The following is a 21,382-nucleotide window of genomic DNA, read 5'->3' on the forward strand; positions in this document are numbered from 1 at the left end:
AATCTCCTTATTTGTGCCGCCATCTTCGATCCAAAATTAAAAATAAATAGAAATCCTATTTCTATTAATTATTACATCAGATCGAATGCCTATACATTGAGTTTTAAAATAAAAAAAAATTATTTATAGACCAAATGTAATAAATAAATTCAATAAACTGCAAATCTTGCAGTTCTCCCTGCGCAAACCAAGATTTCGATCTCCTCTTGTACGAACAACCCATAAATCAAGAAAATTATAAAGAACTATTCTAAATAATAATCAGATTTATTTAAAATTAATTTCAGATTATTTGCCCATCTGTTTTGGGAACAAATTTCCAAAACCCGTATCTGCGCAAATTGGGTAGAACGCCTTCTCCCTATATGCCCAGGTTCAGATCTGAAACAGAATGGTTCAAGATTTGAACCATGGCTCTGATACCACTGAAGGGATAGGAAATCCATCATATGGACGCCCAAGATTGCGGAATAAAGGGGGCGAATTTTAAAAAATTTTCTTTCTCTTCAACTGGGAATCGAATTCCCTATTTAGAAAATCATATTTTCAAGGATCACTCTTGAACCATAAACTGAACCAGATCTGAACCAAAAGGAGGAGAGAGAGATAATACCTGATACAGAGAAACAATATCTCTCAATGGAGGTGTTCACGCCCAAGGTAGGATCCAAAATCTGCTCCCACTGAAGATGGCGTAGTGCAGGGTGGAGCAGAATCAACAGTGTTCTTCCCAAGAACTTGATCCTTTCAAAGAATCACCTGGACGGCTTGTGAATACAACTCCTACCAATCTTTTCTCCAAAAGATTGGAATCGAGATCCAATCTTGATTTCTCCCAAGCAATGGAGATCGAACTGCTATAGGCGGCGGCTGCAGGAAGGAGGCGGCTAGAGAGTATTTGCAGGGTGCAGAATTCTCTCTTCTGTGATCTCAGCTCTGAAGACAAGATTGGTGCTGGTGATTGTGTTGGATGTCTAAAGGCTGCCGCCCCCTCTTCCTTTTATAGACTTAAAGGGATCAGCTCCTAATCCCATTAGGAGTTGCTAACCCAAATCATATCTGGATTAGAAGTCCCTTTAAGGCCCATTTAGGGTTATGTATTCATTAATCCTTCCAAACTGTTGCCCAGTTGGGCTTCCTTTTATGGCATGGGACCCAAACATTGATCTACACATCAGCCACATGGGTTTAGCCCAGCCTTTGTTACAAGGCCTGGCCGAATACACTGTTATGGACAGTGCACCCCCTGAAACCCATCAAATGGGCTCTATGGGCCCAACACTTACCCTAAGTGGTCCCTGGGCCAAGCCACCTTGTAACACCCAGGGACTGTGGGCAGATGCAAGATTAGCCCATCAGGTATTATCCTCAATGGCCTTACACTTAACCTCTTAGCCCATAATGATCATACACTGCCCGACAAGAGAGGACCTCTCCCTCGGCTGCAAGGAACAGTGTTGCACTATCTCAAGTATGGATCCCGGGAATTAAAACTTTTTGCAAATCATTTCGAAACCATAATTTATATACTTTTATATCTCATATAAAATATATTTTGCAAAACAAATATCAACGATTGAAATTGGCTGTCGGCAGTCTTGGTTTCCATCAGTGAGAGTGCATCCTCGATCATTACCTTTGTCTGACAAAAGGGCTGATCCTGTCACTATGATCACCCACTCAGATGAATTCTCAGACTGCCCCAACATGTCCAGGTTTTGACCCCCACTAAGGATCTCACTGAATGACACATCAAAGACAACCCGATCCGACACCTAGTGATGTGTCATAATCGAGTCTAGGGGTCAGGTGTAACTTTCCAGTTTTGCCCATCTGTCTCCAAGGTCTAGGGCAATACTAGAAATCTGGTCCGGTTCAAGGGTTCAAGCAATCCCATACTGCATGTGCCTTGGGTCTTACCCTGATGACCGAAACAAGCCATCCCAACACTTGGTGGCACATCAGTATCAGCCTTGGCAGGATAAATCCCCCCAGACTTATCCAATGGTTGTGAACATTTAAAACTAACACAAGTTTCCATAAGTGTCCAGTTTTAGGGTCTTACACAGAATTACACCAAACAACATGAATCAAACATGCACTTTAATTTATTTCCACTAAATAATAAAAGTACATCAAATCCGATTGAAGCTAAGGGCATACAAGACTGTCTAACATGAACTGATGGCAAGTCTTTACTACCCAAGATCTGCACCCTGATGGACTCATATGACGGATTCAGCCCTAGGAGGAAGGCAAACACTCGTTGCTGAGATACAATTGACTTATAGGCCTTTGCATCTTCATCACACTTCCAATTCACATTCTGATAGTGATCAAATTCTTTCCATATTGATGTCAAATCAGAATAGTACATCGAGAGACTCCTCTCCCCCTGCTTGCAAGTAGAGGATTCAGCTTGTAGTTGATATATCTTGGCGTAGTGTCTCTGCTTTGAATAGTTGGACTTCGCTTGTTCCATATCTCACAAGCAGTTTTAGCCCACATAAAAGTCTTCCTTACTTGTGGCAGCATTGAAATCAAGAGCCAAGACATCACCATACTGTTCTCTTGGTTCCACCTATCATGCTCGGTACTTCCATACTTCGGCTCCTTCACTCTCCCATTGATGTATCCTATTTTCCCCCTAGCAGTGATGTAGAGTTTTATTCCCCTAGACCACTCAAGGTAATTCAGACCATCAAAGGGAATAACAACCATGGGAAAGCTCATATCCATTCCCCCACTCACTCCATTGTGGCTCCCCGTAATCTCTGAAGTAGCAGAATTCTCAGATGACATGGTCAAAATAGATAATCAGTCCCAAACACCGGACTTAGGACCCCTCCTTACTCCACAAAACAATGCTCCACTCAGTTCACACCCACACACTTGGGTTTAACAACCAGGTTGAGCACAAACGGTACCAAATTCCGGACAAAACAGAGGTAGTATTCAGCAGATTTTAGACCTGCATAGTTTTAACAGTCCCAATCTACCAGAATTCCAGAATGTCTAACAGCCACTAATCAGCAGGAAGATCCTTCTTACTTATAGTCAAATCAAACCATTGAAAAGACAGGTCATCTTCGACCTACAGTTGTCTTAACACATGAACAGGATCACACGATCCAAAAAAATAGGGGGTACACAGATTCGACAGCATTCAGCCGCCCAAACTCATAGGGTTTTCACTCGACACATGACCAAGGAGGGTAAAGAAGAGAAAAACAAGGAGAACTGTACTAGTTGTAGCTGTTTTTTCAGTCCCGAATCAGATTTCTGTTCTGCCCAGGTTCTGCTAGTCTGTTCAATCTGTTCTCTTAGTAAGGTTGTTCGATTTACTCTCTTTTAATCAGTATTCCCGCTCTGATACCATCTTGACAGTATGGCCGGCCAGAATTAAGAGGAAGAAAAGAGAAGAGAAGAGGAGAAGAAGAGATGAGAAGAGAGGAGGGAAAAAAGAAGGGTCTTGCAATGTAACAGTGCTGGCGGCGCTAGCCTTTATTTTAATATATATAGGGCGACAAAAATAACAAGGGAAAAGACTTTTGTGCCCCTGAGTACAATAATAGACATAACAGAAAGAAAAGACGAAATAAAAAACACTTTAATTAGCCAAATAGGCCCTAACATCAGCAACTAAGTTATTTTAACATTATTTTAACAGTCATCAATAAAAAGGATAAAGTACCTGTAACCCCCCATGGTTGGCATATAATATGGCCCCCACACATCAGAGTGAACAATGTGGAAAGGAGAACACAACTGACTCTAAGGCAACTCCATGAGGTGGTCCCAAAGCTTGATCTGGTGTGTCTAGCAAGTATATTCCGTTCGCCTCATGGCCACTCCCAATCATCCTCTGAGACTGCAGGTCCTGAAAAACACAATGAGTGGGAAAGAAGGTTATGCTGCAATTCATAGATTTTGTTAAGCTACTAGTAGATAAAAGGTTTGTGTTAAGTTTGGGGATATGAAGGACAAAGGATAAGAAAAGGGTGTCAGAGGTCTTTATATCTCACCTTTACCAGAGATGGGGGCAAGGGACCCATCGGCAAGGGATATTTTCTCTTTTACAGAGAGAAGGTGATATGAGCAAAAAAGATTAGACAGGCTGGTCATATGGTCTGATGCACCGGAATCAATAATCCAAGGGATTTTATGATTATCTGAAACTGAAGCATGATTTGCAGAAGCACAAATACCTGAGTGAGCAAAAGCCGATGAAAATGACGTGTTGTTGGAAGGGTGAGCTGAAGAAATCGTAGCTTCCAAGTGATTTAGGAGCCTCCCATACTTTTCAAAATCCAGCTTCATTGTAGCCAACTGTTCAATGGTTGATTTCTCTTCACTCTCCTTACTTCCCCCTTCAGGTACTGTAGCAACATTAGCAGTCTTAGGTTTTCCTACCTGACTGCCCTTCTTAGAGTTATTGTTATTCTTAAACCTATCAGGGAGAAGCTCAGGATGAAGCTTCCAGCAGGTGTCCTTTGTATGCCTCGGTTTCTTGCAATATTCACGCATCAGCTCTCTTTTCTCAGTAGGGCCCTTTGGCTTCATTCCTGCATGTGCAAAATGTTCTATAGATGGACTCTACAATTGAACCTGCCACCTGCTCTCCTCACTACTTATCATAGCATATGCCTGTGAAAGAGTAACCTCATCTCTGGCCAAGATATTTTGTCTAATAATGTCAAACTCAGGGTTGAGTCCAGTGAGAAATTCAAACACCCTATTTCTCTCCACCAACTTTCTATACATTCTAGCATCCTTCTTACTCTCCCATACCACTGTCTCCATAGCATCAATTTCCTGCCATAGGGATTTCAGTATAGAGTAGTAGATTGCTACACTGTTCTCCCCCTGTCTCAGGTTCTTCACATCACTTTTCAACTTGTATGCTCTGGCTACATTCAGTTTCTGTGAATAGGTCTCAGTTACACTCTCCCATATCTCCTTAGCCGAAGATATCCAGAGATAGTGCTGGCTTATATGGGGTTGCATAGAGTTGACTAACCATCCTATAACAATATAGTTCCTTGCATCCATTTTTCAAATTTAGGGTCTATCTCTTCGGGTTTCACCTTACTACCTGTGAGATACCCGGGTTTTCCTCTACTACAGACATAGATTGTTATAGATTGTGCCCAAGCAAGATAATTTGTCCCATCTAGCTTGATTGTGGTTACACCAGTCAAAACGGAATCTACTGAGCAAAGGCCAGAAACTGGCACCTGCTTGAACTCACTTCTGTATGTCTCCATCAATCAAACGAAAATCAAAGAACCAGAAATTTTGTCTATATAAACTTACTTGAAATCAAACCAGAACTCGGGTGCTTGAAAAACTAGGGTTTTGCTCCATCCAGCTGTTGGGAGGAAGAGAGAAGATGTAGCCGCACCTACCAGACCAACCCAAATTCTTCCAAACCTGTACCGCCCTCCTTTAACAATCACGAGACACCTTACAAGCACAGAGCGCCACACCCAAGCTTCACCTTTCCTGGTAACCTTGAAAATCTCTAGTCAGCTAGGGTTTTGGGCAGCAGCAGAACAGCACCGCTTCTTGGCAAAATCCAGCCAGATCTAAACTTTCCAAACCCTCTACCAACTAGGCAAGTGATCCTCTATTACTATAGAGAACCTACCTCTCCATACACTCCCTTGATTTTAGAGTATTTGAGAATGAAGAAAAAGAAAGAAGAACTAAACCCGCTCTGATACCAAGATGTAAATCAGTCATCAAATATCAAGAACAAATTTAGGGATTAGAAGAAGTAAAGAACAGGTTTGAACAGCTATACAGGAGAAGAAGATGGCGAAAAGAGAAGGTAAGAGAAGGAGTCGAATTAATCTCCATTCTCCTCTAGCCCTATTTTATTAAGATCTAAACATTAGATGATGACAAGAATGCCCTTAAGTGGGCGGCCAGCCTGGCACTTACATAAGAGAATAAAACAAGAATAAATAACAGGCCCATTAAGTGTGACCCATCAACATTAAAATAAAAGATATTACAAGAGAGGATGTTAGGGCCCATTCGGCCCGGTCTCTTTACATTATGTATTCATCCACTCATCCCTCATCAATACAGTATAATTTTTTTTATATTTTTGAAAGCCATGCTTTTAAATACCATGAGATCTTGATTTGTTACTTGATAAACTCAAATAAGGTGAAGGAACTTAAACATATGATTGAATTTGCACTTGAAATTTTCAGTGAAGTAAACCTCATGCTACTTACAAATTGGAGTCAGTCCCACATTGAACTAGGGTTGAATTTTAAAGTGTTCAAAATTGTCTTTGCCTTTTTCTTTATAAAGGGACTGATTATGGTGTCTGTGGTAGAACCAAAAGTTTGCACCTTGGTTTTTACTACAAGTCAAGTTCACAATGAGTTCAGTTTGAATTTAGATGTTTGAATCTTGCTAGAGAAACAAATTAATTCATAAAAGGATAGGGAAATGCAGGGATAGCAATTTCCCCATCCCCGCCAGGTACCCAGCCTCTCTAACCTGATGGGGATTGCCTTGACAGGACGGCGACAGGGCTGGGGAGTGAAGTCCCCACCCTGCCCTGGCCCTGATTATATATACATATATGATATTATTTATATATTATTTTATTCATGTTAAATATATACTATTATATATATGATATTATTTATATTATTATATGTATCAAAATATATTTAAAATATTATTATATTTAAAAAAGTATTTATTTTTCAAAAAATACTGTTAATTAAAAAATTTCAGGGATTTGGGTCCCTGCGGGGAACCTGTCTCTGTTGGGGATCAGGGGTGGAGGATAACTTTTATCCCTGCCCTGAACCCACCTCATTGCCATTCCTAGGGAAATGAGCTAAAACTAATCAGACCTTTTATATAAAAAATTGTCACCTAGATGTAATCTAAGCGAGTACCTAGTTGCTTGCATCACCTAGGTGACAAGGTTATTCACTGTTGCCAATCTCAACTTAGCACTTTAATGACTATATGCTATCTGTATTTCATAATTGCTACCACCAAATACTTACCCATGGGTCGTATATATGGTAATCTAGTTATAGTGCTGCTTTTGTCTATTGGATGCCCCTTTTTTCTAATTGGTAATCCTTGTAATCCTTCTCCCTTTGGGACTATTTTATAGGTTGATGTAGCAGGGAAGGGAATTGGGTCCTCATTGGATGAATCCAAGGTGCAGGTATCATACAATCTATTCTGTTATTTCTAAACCTTACTGACACTAATATGAACATGAATCTGAACAAATTTGGCTATCTTTTTGCATAGGTTGCTGAAGAAGCTCTTGGAAATCTAAAGTTTATGCTTTGTCAGAATACTCTGAAACGTCCAGGTTCTCCAAGGTGGGTACTTCCACCTGTTACGGTTTTTAGATTGATTGGTGGTTATTATTACTGTAGTATTCATTTGAAAATTTCTAATTTTAAAGGCATGTTTGGACTTTGGATCTGGTTTTGGTTTTGGGTGTTAAGAGTTAACCCACAAGTTCTAAGTTAACAAGAGAAAGGGTGAACATTGAAAGGATCTGTAGAATCCATGTTGAAGCATGCAGCACAGTTTCTTTAGCATGCAAAACCCCAATCACACCCCAGGTGTGCTATAGTAGTTTGGTCGGGGTAAAATGATAGTCTTAGTCCATAGTTCTGTATATAATGTACCATTGGGAAAAAAAAGGAAAAAAAAAAAAACTGCACACCAAGAAAAAGAAAATACTATAGGGCTTTGCTGCTATGTGATGTGTTTGAATTAGGGTTTTCTATACCCTTTTACTCTTGCACTGATTATATCTAATTTCTTTCAGGTAATTACAAGGGATCTCAAGTAAACGGCTGAAGTTAGAATTCTCACGAGTTTTGCAGTTGATACCTTCCATCAGATATTCCAAGAAGACCCCTCATTGACAAAAGTCCAATAATGGGTGTAGAGTTGTCATCTCTACTGCACATTTGCACATGATGGGCAGCATTATCCATATCACTACCATTCTCCACCAAACCAATACTACTAATGTGGTTTTGACTTTCCTGTGATGCTGAAATCCCATTGGATAGATCTGACACTGAATTGACCAAATTCTTTTGAAAAGTAAGGGAAGAGATAGATGATCTTGATAAACAGCAGAGTTACACTACAGGTATAAATTTATGGGATTCACAGGTCTGGCAGCAGTCAGGATTGATTCCTTGGTTTTTCCTTTTGAGGATCATTGCCTGCAGCTTAAAGGGATGGATCATGGATGTGTCTCAATCAGCTGATTTAGTCGCCATTTGTCCTGTAGAAAGGGAAAAAAATAGCAACTGTAGTTTCATGACCATGTTGAATAGTCTCAGTGCTGATTTTGTTGAATTGACAGATTGATTAACATTTGTACAAATGTTCTCATTTGCTTGTGATGTGTAGTATATAGTTTCCATGCATGTGCCTGAAGATCCTGAACACTTGAATACGAGTTGATGATCTAAAAGAAATTTTAAGCAATGACTGTAGCAAAAGAGATTTTACTGGATGGAGCTTAGAATTTATCAATTTTACCTAAGAACTTTTGGGCCTATTTGGACTTTGGACCATTATTACCAACCACCAAGACATCCTTAAAAGCCACGTGTAAAGACAAAACATTACAAACTTTGGCAGCTTTCCAGAACTTGAGCCAAAGACTGCAAAACTGGGCTAGATCAGTATTTTTTATTTTTTAGTTTTTTTGGTTGCTTCTAGTTCTCCCATAAAAATCTGAATGCAGACCCACCTAAGGGGGAGGGTGAGAGTGAGAGAACCGACGGACTTTCTATTTCAACTGATTCGCTAATAGTTTACCTTAGTGGAGCATTTAGTCATTCAAAATAAAATAAAGGGCATTTTGGTAATTGAAGGAAACCGACCGACTTTTCATTTCATTTTCATATTTGTTACTTCCTGTTCCACCACCTCTTCCTACCTTCTTACGAGAGAGAAATTCCTCCTCAAGTCTGTTTTTCCAGTTTTCCACTGAACAATCTGCAAGGTGAAAGACAGACTCAGAGGGATAGCAAGGGAAAAAGGACTCGTTCTTTTCCGGAACACAGAGAGAGGGACAATAGTCACAGAGTCAGAGGAAGGTAAGAAGCACAGAAATGTCGTCATTTGATACATTCATGAACGATGGAGAAGAGGTGAGGAGTTCAACTCGCCCCTTTGACGATGACGGCTACTTAGGCTACGACCCTCGCCTTCCCTCCCAACGCTTCGACTCCTATACGAATTTCGCCGCCGACGAGGACTCGAAGGTAGACCCCATTGACGTAGCCGACGACATCCCTCCACCTCCAACCTCCGATTACAACCATGATTTCCCCATTGAAGAAGAGATTACTGTCGAACACGTCTCCCACTCCTTTGACAGTGTTCCACCTTCTCCTCCAATCTACGGTTTTAGCTCCTCCGTAGCCGAAGATCCCACTCCCGATTACTCTCCGCCCCTTTTCTCGTCGGTTCCTGTTTCCAACGGTAATGGCAAACCTTACGATCTCGGTGCAGACACGGATGGCATCTTCACCACCGACGGACCCGTGCTTCCCCCTCCCAGTGAAATGCAAGAGGAAGGTTTTGCCCTTCGCGAATGGCGACGGTGAGGTCCCGAATTATTCGATTTGATACCTTCTTCTTTGATTTTATGTCTCAATTGTGTTGATCCGGTAAAAACACTGCCAATTTGTGATGCACATTGCATTTGTTTTCTTGATTTATGATTATTCAATTGATACTAACGGAAGACACGCAGATCCGTTTGTGTTACTCTCATTCTATTTATTCTCATCTTTGTTTTGTGATTGGAAAATTTTCATAAGCTAAATTATTCCATCTTTGTTTTGAAATTTGAGTAGGGGTTCCAAATTTTTTTTTTCATTTACTGTTATATTGAATGAGGATCCTTTTCTTTTGGACCAATTATATAGGAATAAAAATTTACCAAATTTGGTTGACATCATACAAAACTTCTATTTTTCTCTTCGAATTCACATCTACGGTTATCACAGGTGTAAGTGTTTTATTTTTCCAAATTCAATTGAGTTGATCTGATAGATTCTTTCCTCAAACAGCTAACAGCCTAGGATTTTTCCAAATTTTAACGCAGATGAGCAGTCTACCTCAAACCATTGATATTAGCAATATTCTACTAGTACTACCTCTAATATGTTTCGAGATGCAAGTTTCTTATTTAGGCTACACTAATACATCCCACATCTATTCCAATTCCCCTGTTCCGTGCAATTAACATTTAGGTACAAGGGTCAGCGCTTACTCTTAGCTAGAGTATTTTCTCAAATAGGGGATCCGACATTGATCGTCGGTTTTCTAGCATAGCATATCTCATCCTCATGCATAGCTCCATATTATCTTGTTCAAAGTATTATAGATCCCAGTCCCACACTGTAGCTGACAGCCTATCTAAATCAGGGGCTTATAGTGAAAATTTGTTTAGAGACAGTACTTTGCCTTTGTAATTCTGCCTCAGCTTTTTCTGGCTTCTGTACATTCTCATGTACCTATTTGAGTGAATAAATTCACAGTTAATTTTGTTAAAAAAAAGGATTAGGTCCCTGCAAACTTCTGCAGCTTGAGTCCTTTGATCTTGGAGCACTTGCCTAAATATCAACAATCAATCCATGTTCTCTACCATTTCCCTCTTAGAGAAGTTAAAAAATCAGAGGCTGAAGAACAATTTATGATCAACTTTTTCTTGAAGTGGACATGTCAGTAATAATGGAATGACTTCAATTCTCATGGGAAACTTGACTTGTTGGAAATGATATCTACAAGTAGAGTTATTTTCCAAGTGGTTTTGAGGATTAGGACTAAGGAACTTTAGCATCCTTAGCTGATATTGTTCAGGTCCTCACTTTTTGCAGAGGGAAGAATCAAGGAGGTGGCTTATTATATACTTTGCAACACTGTATGAGAGAATAGCTATCATTGATCAGCTATTTTATTGCTTGATGGATTGGTTGTATTAGAAGTAGAGGTAACTGCATCATTTGCTAAAGTAAATGTGTTCGTGACCAACCCCCCAAGAGTGGCATAATTAATGGCTACATTCCTATCAACTGAAAATGGGTTGCTCATATCAATACATTAAAGAGACATAACATCTTTCTAGCTATACCACCCTATTAGTTGGTTGTCTAGGCGTTAGGGCTCCAAAATGCCTAGTCAAGACTTCAGCTATACTTAGATTTTCTATTCATACATGTTTTGCAAAGAGGCCTATATTCTGATTTGTTGGAGAACCTCTACAATTTTATAAATCATCTCTTCTCAGGGTATACTAATTGGAAACCTAGAGATGTCTTAATATGATCTCTTCTGTTACCTTGGTCCCATAATTCATAACAAGGGAGAGATTGAGGAGGATGTTGCCAATAGAAATAGAAGACGGGCAAAATGAGGGGTGCATCCATAGTTTTATGTGACAAGAAAATATCACCTATGCTAAAAGGAAAATTTTATAAAATATCTATAAAGGTCAACAATTATGTGTGGTTGGGCAATCAAAAGAGAAACTGTCCAAAAAAAAAAGTGTCGGAAATGTGAATATTTTTTCTGATGATAGAGATGATAGAATTAGAAACATAATTACTCTGAAGAACGTAGAAGTTAGTAACTTCAATAGGTAATAATAGTATAATACTAATAAAATGAGGGAAAGTGGACGGAGATGGTTTGGGAACATGCAGAGAAGACCATCAATAGCACCAGTAAGAAGTGGCTTATTCAAGTAGGAGCCAGAAGAGCGAGAGCAAGCCAAAAAGAACATGGGTTGAAGTAGTGATAAATGATTTAAGGGCCCACTAAGTTGTCTTTTTCTTTCTTTCTTTCTTTCTTTCTTCTTCTTCTTCTGTTATTTTATTTTATTTTATTTTATTTTATTTTATTTGGATCGGTAGACTAAATTATATAAACTTAATTGGCCTGGTTAAGTAAAGATGGGTGGTGCTCTGATGTAGGATCAATTGCTCTTCATATACCAAATTTATGTAGGAAAGATAACAAATAGGAACTATGATACCAATGATGTAGGACCACGCTTTTGACCAAACTGATGTAGGATGGATTGCAACTAGGTGTTTTTGACATTATTTGATGCCAAACCAACTGGACCAACTGCTTTGATACTAAAATGATGTAGAATAGGTATACCTAAAGGCAAGTCTAGGAGGTGTTGACTGTCAAGGATAGGGGTTATAAATGATTTTAGTACTAAATCTAGGGAGTTGTAGAAGGTCATATCATTGAGGACTGCATATTTTCATTGAATATGGAAATTAAGTATATGGATGGATTTCTTTTTTTTTTCAATTAAATTTTGTATGAAGGTATAGAAGGAAATTAAGTGCAAAAGGTAACCAAGTTTGGTAGAGTTTTGTGCACATTTTACACTAGAAGTGTGAAAAACCTGATTTATGAAAGCATGAAAATTCTAGAAACTGTAGTTCTAGATGTTGTTTTAAGATTAAATTTGGTAGAATGGATGGTAATAAAGATTTGTAAAGGCTGGCCTAATATGAAGACAACCAAAGAAAGTTGGACATGAAAAGATTAAATTTCTATGAGAGAACTGAGAGATATTTGGAAAATTAGAATTGGGGTTAGAGTTTTCAAAAACTATTTCTAGGGCATGTTTATGAGGTTAAAAAGATGGAGGGAAGCTGGATTAGATTAGGTTTTCACCCAACCTAGGCAGGGGTGATTGAGAGAGGTGAGTTTCTTTTTATGAGAATTTAGTGAAAGGATAAGGCTTGGAACATTTGGCTATAGATCTATTCCTACTTTTAGTAATGCTGAGTGAACTCCTTTCTGAAGTGTTTATAGGTCATTGATGGCTGTACTGTAATAGTTGCTTGCAAAATTAGAGGAAAATGTAGAGGGAAAAAAGAGAGAAAAAAAACCAAGACTCATCCAAGCGGGGTCACTCTAGGGTGTGAGAATCACTCATCACTAATGCAGAAGGCTGTAAAAAGTAAAAACTGATAACTCAAAATAACATAACTTGGGTAGTATTAACTACATTTTGACACAGACATATATAGACTCTCTTGAGATGGAAAATCCTACTAGAAATATGAAAAACATAAATTACAGAATTGCTGCTATCATACTTTGGCTCAAAGAAAACTTAACTCGTAAATTGTACATGCAATGACTACAAAATTCAGAATATACATGTGACTCATTAAAGGCTATTCATGCCATTTTGCAATTACACACGGGTTGATAGGCACATGAACCAAATACATACATGAAGCCTTAGCCCCCTCAAAATGAAAAAAAGGGGAAATCCTTTGTGCTGTTACTATTTTGCAATTACACATGGGTTGAAGATTGATAGGCACATGAACCAATACATCAAGTCCCAGACCCTCAAAATGAAAAAAAAAAAAAGGGAAAAAGCTGTTTTGTTTAAGCAACTTTTTTGTTAAAAAGGTTGAACTTTATGCTCCTGTAAAAGAAAATAATAAGTAAAACAGTTGTTAGTGATGCCTGAAGTTTTTTAAGCTATTATAATTTTTAAACAATAATATAAAATAATTACCATTATTAGGTGTAGTGGTAAAATCTTGGGTTGGCAAGCATGAGAAACGTGAGGGCAGCTACTTTTCCAACAAAAAAAAATGTCAAAGGTTACGAATGTACCCAGTCTACCCCTCCCAAGACCCCAGATAGCTAAGACCAGCATTTGACATGTTTTGGCCTTTTGGGGTTTGAAAAGGTGGAACAAGGGGACAAATCAAATACCTATTCTTTCCCCCCCCCAGGGTTTTACTGTTAGGATTTGGAAGTCTGATTTTTTATTTAAAAGAGTGTTTTTAATTGATTAGAAGCAGAAACTTCTGTGGTCATTCAGAATGGAGCAAGCACATGCCTTTATTTGCAGCCCGAAGTATGAGTCAAAGATATTGATTCTTTTGTTGGTATGTCTTATATTTTTCTCTTGCTAAATGCTAATATACGACAATCAGGTCAAAGGAGAACAAAGAATTAACTAAAAAAGCTAAAGAATAAAGATCTAACAATGGATTGTTTGCCACTATCCAATTCAGCTAAAAACTTAGCTAAACTTTCTAATTTGTTCAGCAAAGTTCAAATAGAAAAGCTAGTTAAAGAGCCCAGCAGAGAGTCTACCCAATCCTTAGTGGATAGCCAACGGGCTAATATTGGACAAGTACTTCTGCCAAGAAATTCTTTCCTGAGATCCATCAGGCTGATTAGATATTTACTTTGTTATTGTGGAGGTTTACCTCTCATAAAAATTAAGTGCTTTGTCTATGGATTGGTGCAGCCAAAATGCTATCCATCTTGAAGAGAAGGAGAAGAGGGAGAAGGAGATGCGCAACCAGATTATTGAAGAAGCTGAAGAATACAAACGAACTTTCTATGAGAAAAGAAAAGTCAACTGTGAGACTAACAAGGCACAGAACAGAGAAAGGGAAAAGGTTGAGTTGCCCTAAGTCTTTTGCTTCTACCTTTCCTTTCTAGTTTTGCGCTGTTGGATTTTCTTAATTTATTTTATTTTTTGGTTAACAAAACAAATTAAATTAATTATTTAGTTTTATTCCTAATGCAAGTAATCTTCTATTTGGGCAGCTATACTTGGCTAACCAAGAGAAGTTCCACAAAAATGCGGACAAACAATACTGGAAGGCAATAGCGGAGCTCATTCCACATGAGGTCCCTAATCTTGAGAAGAAGAGAGATAAAAAGGAACAAGAAAAGAAGCCATCCATTGTAGTTATCCAGGGCCCGAAGCCTGGGAAGCCCACTGATCTTTCTAGGATGCGGCATATACTCCTGAAGCTGAAGCACACACCTCCCCCCCACATGATCCCACCACCCCCACCACCTGCCAAGGATGGTAAGGAAACTAAGGATGGGAAGGATGCCAAGGATGCTGCACCAGCTGCAGCCGGAGCAGCAACAGGAGCTGCCAAAGATGCTGTTGTGAACGGTATCCCAGACTCCAAGGTAGACGCTCCTACTGCAGCAGAGGACCAACCAGCTACAGAGCCTGAGCCAGTTATTGCTGCGTGATGATGATGGCATACAACAAGTTATTTCTTTTTTTTTTTTTTATAGTTACATTTGTCTTTGCCGTTCCATGGATTGGATTGACTTTGCATACTTTCTGACCACGTCATTCATTACTGAGAATAAGAACAGATATCTAGTTTACGCTCTCTGCGGCATGGAACTGTAGAGAACCTCATTGTGCTTTTAGGTCTAGGATTTGGTGGGTTTACGGTGCTACAGTTGTGTTTTTTAGAATTTCATTATCTTGGCAGGAATTCATTTAGTATTAAAATATCAGAGACACAGGTTTGTTTATGATGCAGTTTTTTATATGTTTATTTTCTTTATATTTATTTTGTAAGCCTCTCCAGTCCATCCATCCATTGCTGACCTAATGCAGTATTTTCAAGTTTTCAATCCACTGTTAACCCGGCCAGTTGGACTGCTGGTCTGGTCACAAATCCAGGGGTGTTCTACAATGCGAATGATTTTTCTTGTTGCTGGTTCCAAAAAGACAAACAAATCAAAACCATCTGATTTGAAAACAGATTGTTTCTTAAAGCAAAAACACAATGAACATGAATGGTTGTGTTTGTTTTGTTTTCAAAACTAAAATCAAAAACATGTTTCCGTTTGATTATTTAACATCATATTCCATAAATCATATAATTTCTATGTCAAAAGATTTGTTTTTGTTTTAAAAACCATTATTTTGTTGATTCTAAAAACATGTAGCCTTTTTTTTTTGAAACAAAACAAAAATTGAGTTCAAAAACATGTTTTTTGTTTTTTTTTCCTGATATGGCGATTCCAAAAACAAATGAAAACAAAAAATTCATGCAGTAGAATGTCCCCTAGTTTGGGTTAACCTTTAACCCATCATATAGCCAAAAAAAAGTTGACTGGTTGGATCTGTTTTCCTTTTTTCTTTTTCTTTTTTTTTCTTATTGTGACTTGGATGGTTGAATTAAGGATTAAAGTATTGGCATCAAGTATTATATCAAATAACTTGTATGGATATGGATGCATATACACTTTTGAAACCCATGGATAAGGACAACTTGGATATAATAGGGAAATGCATACAAATCACATAAATACATTAGTAACACTAAATCTAAAGTTGAATTATCATGAATAAGGTGTAAGCACATGAGAAATTCTCACTTTAATAGGTTATATGAAGAGAAGTATTACAATAAGCAATATCGGGATTATAGAACATGTACACATTATACAATAATTATCACTATAATTTAATTTTTATTAATTTTGTTGGAAAAATAATATTTATTGTCTTATATGAATAATTGATCTATTTTTTTAACAATAAATATGTTTTCATTTTTAACATATAATTTATATATTAACAAAACATATAAACCATTTAAGGTAAATAAAATTAATTATTTTTATAATTTTTAGTTTTTATTAAAATTTTGGAGAAAATTAAAATTTGAATCATTTATTCCAAATTTATATAATTATAATTTTCAATTTTTATTAAAGTTCAAAATCAATCTAAAAGCTAATATATAGTTTTGTCAACCTAGGCATTGATACATTTCCATATCGGTGCATATTGGACCGCATCTATTTCCATACAATCATTCATGGTTTTCATGGTTGAGATCTTGTGGATTTAGAGTAGAAGCCACATGGGAACACTTTTGTAACGCCGTAAGCCTCTCAAGTGCATGCAAATTAGGTACCGATCAAAAAAAAAAAAGTGAACAAATTAGGGGTGCAAGTTAGCCTTGATTAAGTCAATATGAGGGCAATTCTAACCCAACCCAAGTTTTTTAATCTCACAATCAATGTTCAATGACATATGGTTGGTTTAGGTTGATGTGTTGAGTTCTGGTTGGTTTGTGGCATTGAGTTCGAATTGAAGCATATTTATTACATCTCTACTTTTTAAATATGTTTCTTGCACTTCAAATAAGTCAATTCTTCCTTTATCAGCCATTTTAAACTTTCTAGAAATGCTTGCAAAAAAGGATCATTGTAAGCTTATATGAACTATAAAGACAACGTGATCAAAATCCCCAATAAAATGAGTATTGTTTCCATTATTCCGAAATTTCTTATGAATGATAAAATATTCCTCTTGAGCAATGGATATTCATCAAAGATTGAAGGACTATTTCAATCAATATATTTTTCTTTAAATATGTTGTTGAGGAGAATAGCCATGTAAAATTTTTGTTGCAACCCTTGACAATATTAAACCAAATAATAAAAGTCATGATTTTATCTTTAAACTCTGTATTGGTAATTTCTCCATGAAATTTTAGTCCATGAATTCTTTTGGAATTATACTTTGTAAAACCCTAGGAACTCAATTTTAAGACCTACTTCCCATTGTCTTTGTTCACTACCTGCAAGTATAGCCAATTTGATTGTTTGCCTTGATGATGATAAAGAGCAAATGGAAGAACATTATGAAATTCCAGGATCTCAATCTTGAAACTCGTTTCTTATAATTTTTTTTGTCATCACCCACAATTATAGTCGATTTGGTTATTTGCCTTGATGATGAAAAGAAACGAATGGGGACATTTGTGTTGGAATAGGTAACTTTAGTTTCATAATGACAATGTAGTGATCTTAACTCTTGAGCAAATGCACTAACTTGTATTTTGAGTTTTACCACCTCTTCTTATGTTTTGTTGTTAATCTCCTGCTCCATGATGTGAGCCATTTGTCTTTTCTTAGGAGGAAAAATCCAAAGAAGGGTTTAAACATGTTCTCTAATACCGGTTGACATAAATCAGAAACAAATTATGTTCAAAGAAAATAACTAAAGCCAAAAAAAAAAAAACAATAAATAATTAAGAGAAAATCAACATCACTACAACTTTCTTTCTATCAATGGTCTATTCCTTTTATACACTTCTTTTACACCCTTATACATCCTAGAAGAAAGTTTCCTGCTACTCCTTAATTAAACCTACTAAACCTCTACAAAAAAAGAAATTCTTAATCGAAGACAAATTAAAAAATCCCATACTGCATACTTTAGGTCGGATTTAATTTACAAAAATGTTCTCATTCTTAAATACAGATTTGACTAATTATGGTTAATTGGTTTTTTGGCATTATACAGAGATAAAACCATGGTGCTTTAAATACATGTTTATGTATCTACCAAGCAATCCCTATAGTGCCGAAAAGGTATGGTACCACTATCTGAAAAACCTTAACCAATCGGCAATCCAATGAATTTGGATGGGTACCAGTTGGTTGGTTACCACTAGGATGAATGTTAATTGATTAGTATTTTAACCCTAACGTTGAGGTAATTTTTGGCCCAATACAATACAATCAGACTTTTTTAGGTTGGGTTGTCCTAGACTGGCTCAAGTTGAACGCGTTACACATCATTATTATTGTTTGTTTCAGCTAACAGAAGTTATTCCTATGAGAGGTCAGAGCATCCCGCCCTAAAGCATAGGTTGCTTGGTTCAAAGTATACAGGTAAAAGCTATCAAATACTCTATGTAGGTATGTAAACGGAGTAAATTTGAATCGAATCAGATGATATTCATGTTCGATTTTGATTAAAGAATAATTAGTTCGAATTCAATTTGATATCCATCGGATACTCAAAAATGTAAACTGAATCCGAAATTGTTTAAAATATCGAATATTCGAATTAGACTGATTCTATAAATATTAAAAATCCTAAATCTAGAAATCAGATTACACAAGAAGAAACCTCTTTGTTGTTGCCTGTGAGCAAAAAAGAAAAAAACCTCAAAAGTCTAGAATAAAAAGAAAAGAATAGCAAAAAACACCTAAAAAATCCAAAAAAAAAAAAAGAAATATAAAAAAAAGCAACAGAGAAAGCTAAGGTTTGAATGGAAGAAATTAGAACGCCATGAAACTCATTTGTCTTCGACAAAACCCGATGCTCTCTCCTTTTTTTCCATACTACCTCTGATTGCAATTTTAAAAGCAATGAAAATGAAGAATCTTGTCGAATACTCTAATTTGATTCATTTACATCGGATATAGAATTCAAAATTAGATATTCCAATACCGTTTACACCCCTAACTTTATGGGGTTGGTCGATCAGATGAATCTTGTCGCACCATTTATTATGCCATGTCCATTACTAAAGTCATTGTTCACCTACAACTACTAATTAAAATCGACAGATGTCTTAAATTCCCCATCTTTTCATAGAACTATTGCTCATCTCATCATCGTCATCTTCATTCAAGCCCAACTATATGTGGTTGACAAAAAATGAGGTTTACAACATATATCCTGTTTCACCATTTTGCTCTATTTAATGCCATAGCCATTGTTAAATTATTGTTCACCTATGATAAGCCCAAAAGGTCCACTCGAACCCCCAAGCCCAACCCAAAGTATATGTGATAGAAACCAGTGCATAATTGTGTCCAGTTGGTGTCTAATTTGCTTAAGTTGTATAGTTATGTATTTGCGTGTTTAAGTTATAGTGGTATGTGTTTTATGTGGTAGTGGGAAATTGGGTCTCCTAAAGATTCGGTTGTTTATTTGATGTAGTGTGTTGATATAGTGGGTGATTGGGTCTCCTAAAGACTTGGCCATTAGCTTTGTTTAGTTTTTCAGTTGTTGGTATTGGTTGTTTAAAAAGGGGTGAGCAAACATGAATGAATGAGAGAAGTATTATCCCTATTCTTGTGGTTTGTTCTCACCCGAAGAAGAACTATGTTTATTTTTCTTGCTACTGGCTATGACCTATCATTGGTATCAGAGCAAAGTTTGAATGGCAACTAACAAAGAGAGAATTGAAATTTTGGAGAAAGGATTTGGAGGAGTCCAAGAGGGGATGCAAAAGTTGGAAGTGGGAATAACGGATAAAATTCAACGCTTGGAAAGCACCATCGTTCGGCTATCTGAGGCTTTTCTTTCGAGCCACGGTTCACCAAGTCACAACAACGATAATCAGGAAGCGCAGAGTCGAACACGCAAAGATACCAACGACAACAACAAACCTTTCTCCTCTAAGATCGCAAAGCTTGAATTTCCCAAAATTTCTAGAGATGACCCGACGGAATGGCTCAACCGTGCGAATCAATTTTTCGAGTTCCAGGGGATTTCCGAAGACCAGAAAATTTGCTTAGCCTCCTTTCACCTCGAAGGAGAAGCAAATCAATGGTGGCAATGGCTGCGGAAGGCACTCAATGAGGAACAAAGGGCCATCATGTGGGAGATTTTCGAAGATGAAATTAGAGCTCAATTTGGACCATCTGATGCAAAAGACTTTGATGAGGCGCTATCTCGAGTCAAACAAACAGGAGCATTGAGAGATTATCAGCGAGAGTTTGAACGGCTTGGGAACTGAGTACGGGGATGGACACAAAAGGCGTTGGTAAGAATGTTTATGGGTGGTTTAAAATTAGAAATTGTAGATGACATTAGGATGTTCAAGCCTCAATCAGTTAAAGAAGCTATTAGTTTACCTCGAATGAGAATTGATCAAATCCAGTTGTCAGTCCTGTTACAACACTGACAACATCACAAATTGGGGTTAAACGCTTATCATGGGATGAGATGCAAAGGAGGAAAACTCAAGGACTATGCTTCAATTGCAATGAAAGATTCACTCCTGGACATAAGTGTCAAGTGCCGCTGCTCTTGATATTGGAAAGGCACACTCAGAATGATGGGGATACAAGTCAGGAAACCATGGAAGAGCCAAAAAATAATGAAGAAGTTGAGGAGATAAAGGAGCCAGGAATTACGTGGCATGCATTAACAGGGCAGATCGTCCCCAAAACCATGCGCATTAAAGCCAAAATTGGGTCTCGAGAAGTGGTGGCCTTAATCGATTGCAGCTCAACTCATAACTTCATCAGTGATTGCATAGCTAGCTCGCTTTGCTTGCCAGTACATCCCACTGAACCATTCAAAGTGCGAGTTGCAAATGGAGAACAATTATCATGCAAAGGAAGGTATGAAATGGTTACAGTCGACTTGCAAGGTATCAGATTTCTACTTGACTTCTTTTCATTACCGCTATATGGCATAGACTTGGTCTTGGGAATTCAATGGCTCAAAACACTAGGTTTTGTGGTTTGTGATTGGAAATAGTTAACCATGAGTTTTATTTGGGAGCAACAGTCCAAGTGTTTGTAGGGAATCGAAGCACAACCAATTCAAACAACTTCTTTGTTGGAGATAACTAAGGAATTTCGCCACCAACAAGCTACATTTGCTCTATATTCTCAACCTGAAAAACAGTTCACTCACGAGGAAATTCATCTTGTTATGCAAGCCCTTTTGAAGCAGTTTTCAAGAGTGTTTGAGGAG

General features: G+C 37.5%; 1 protein-coding gene and 1 pseudogene across 2 annotated transcripts in view; both read left to right on the forward strand.

Annotated features, from left to right (window-relative positions):
- LOC148875824 (RNA polymerase II C-terminal domain phosphatase-like 1) overlaps positions 1–8,415 on the forward strand; it is a 41,311-nt pseudogene extending 32,896 nt beyond the window's left edge. Inside the window, exons 13-15 of the transcript XR_016105259.1 lie at positions 7,157–7,210; positions 7,300–7,373; positions 7,832–8,415. The product of XR_016105259.1 is annotated as an RNA polymerase II C-terminal domain phosphatase-like 1 (transcript). The remainder of the gene's footprint in view (positions 1–7,156; positions 7,211–7,299; positions 7,374–7,831) is intronic.
- A 302-nt stretch (positions 8,416–8,717) lies between these two features.
- Positions 8,718–15,387, forward strand: LOC148875825 (uncharacterized). Its single transcript, XM_088965418.1, has 3 exons — positions 8,718–9,634; positions 14,345–14,498; positions 14,650–15,387. Exons 1-3 carry the CDS (start codon positions 9,141–9,143, stop codon positions 15,091–15,093), a joined length of 1,092 nt encoding a protein of 363 aa, XP_088821544.1. The 5' UTR covers positions 8,718–9,140; the 3' UTR covers positions 15,094–15,387.
- Positions 15,388–21,382: the final 5,995 nt, after the last annotated feature.

Source organism: Nelumbo lutea, chromosome 1 (genome assembly GCF_056320005.1).
Source record: "Nelumbo lutea isolate HS-2025 chromosome 1, American lotus-T2T, whole genome shotgun sequence".
Taxonomy (NCBI): Eukaryota; Viridiplantae; Streptophyta; class Magnoliopsida; order Proteales; family Nelumbonaceae; genus Nelumbo; species Nelumbo lutea.

Coding starts and splice junctions, on each gene's coding strand:
- LOC148875825 (XM_088965418.1), top strand. CDS start 9,141: ATGTCGTCATTTGATACATTCATGAACGATGGAGAAGAGGTGAGGAGT. Junction 9,635..14,344: donor GCCCTTCGCGAATGGCGACG/GTGAGGTCCCGA, acceptor GGATTGGTGCAG/CCAAAATGCTATCCATCTTG. Junction 14,499..14,649: donor AGAACAGAGAAAGGGAAAAG/GTTGAGTTGCCC, acceptor CTATTTGGGCAG/CTATACTTGGCTAACCAAGA.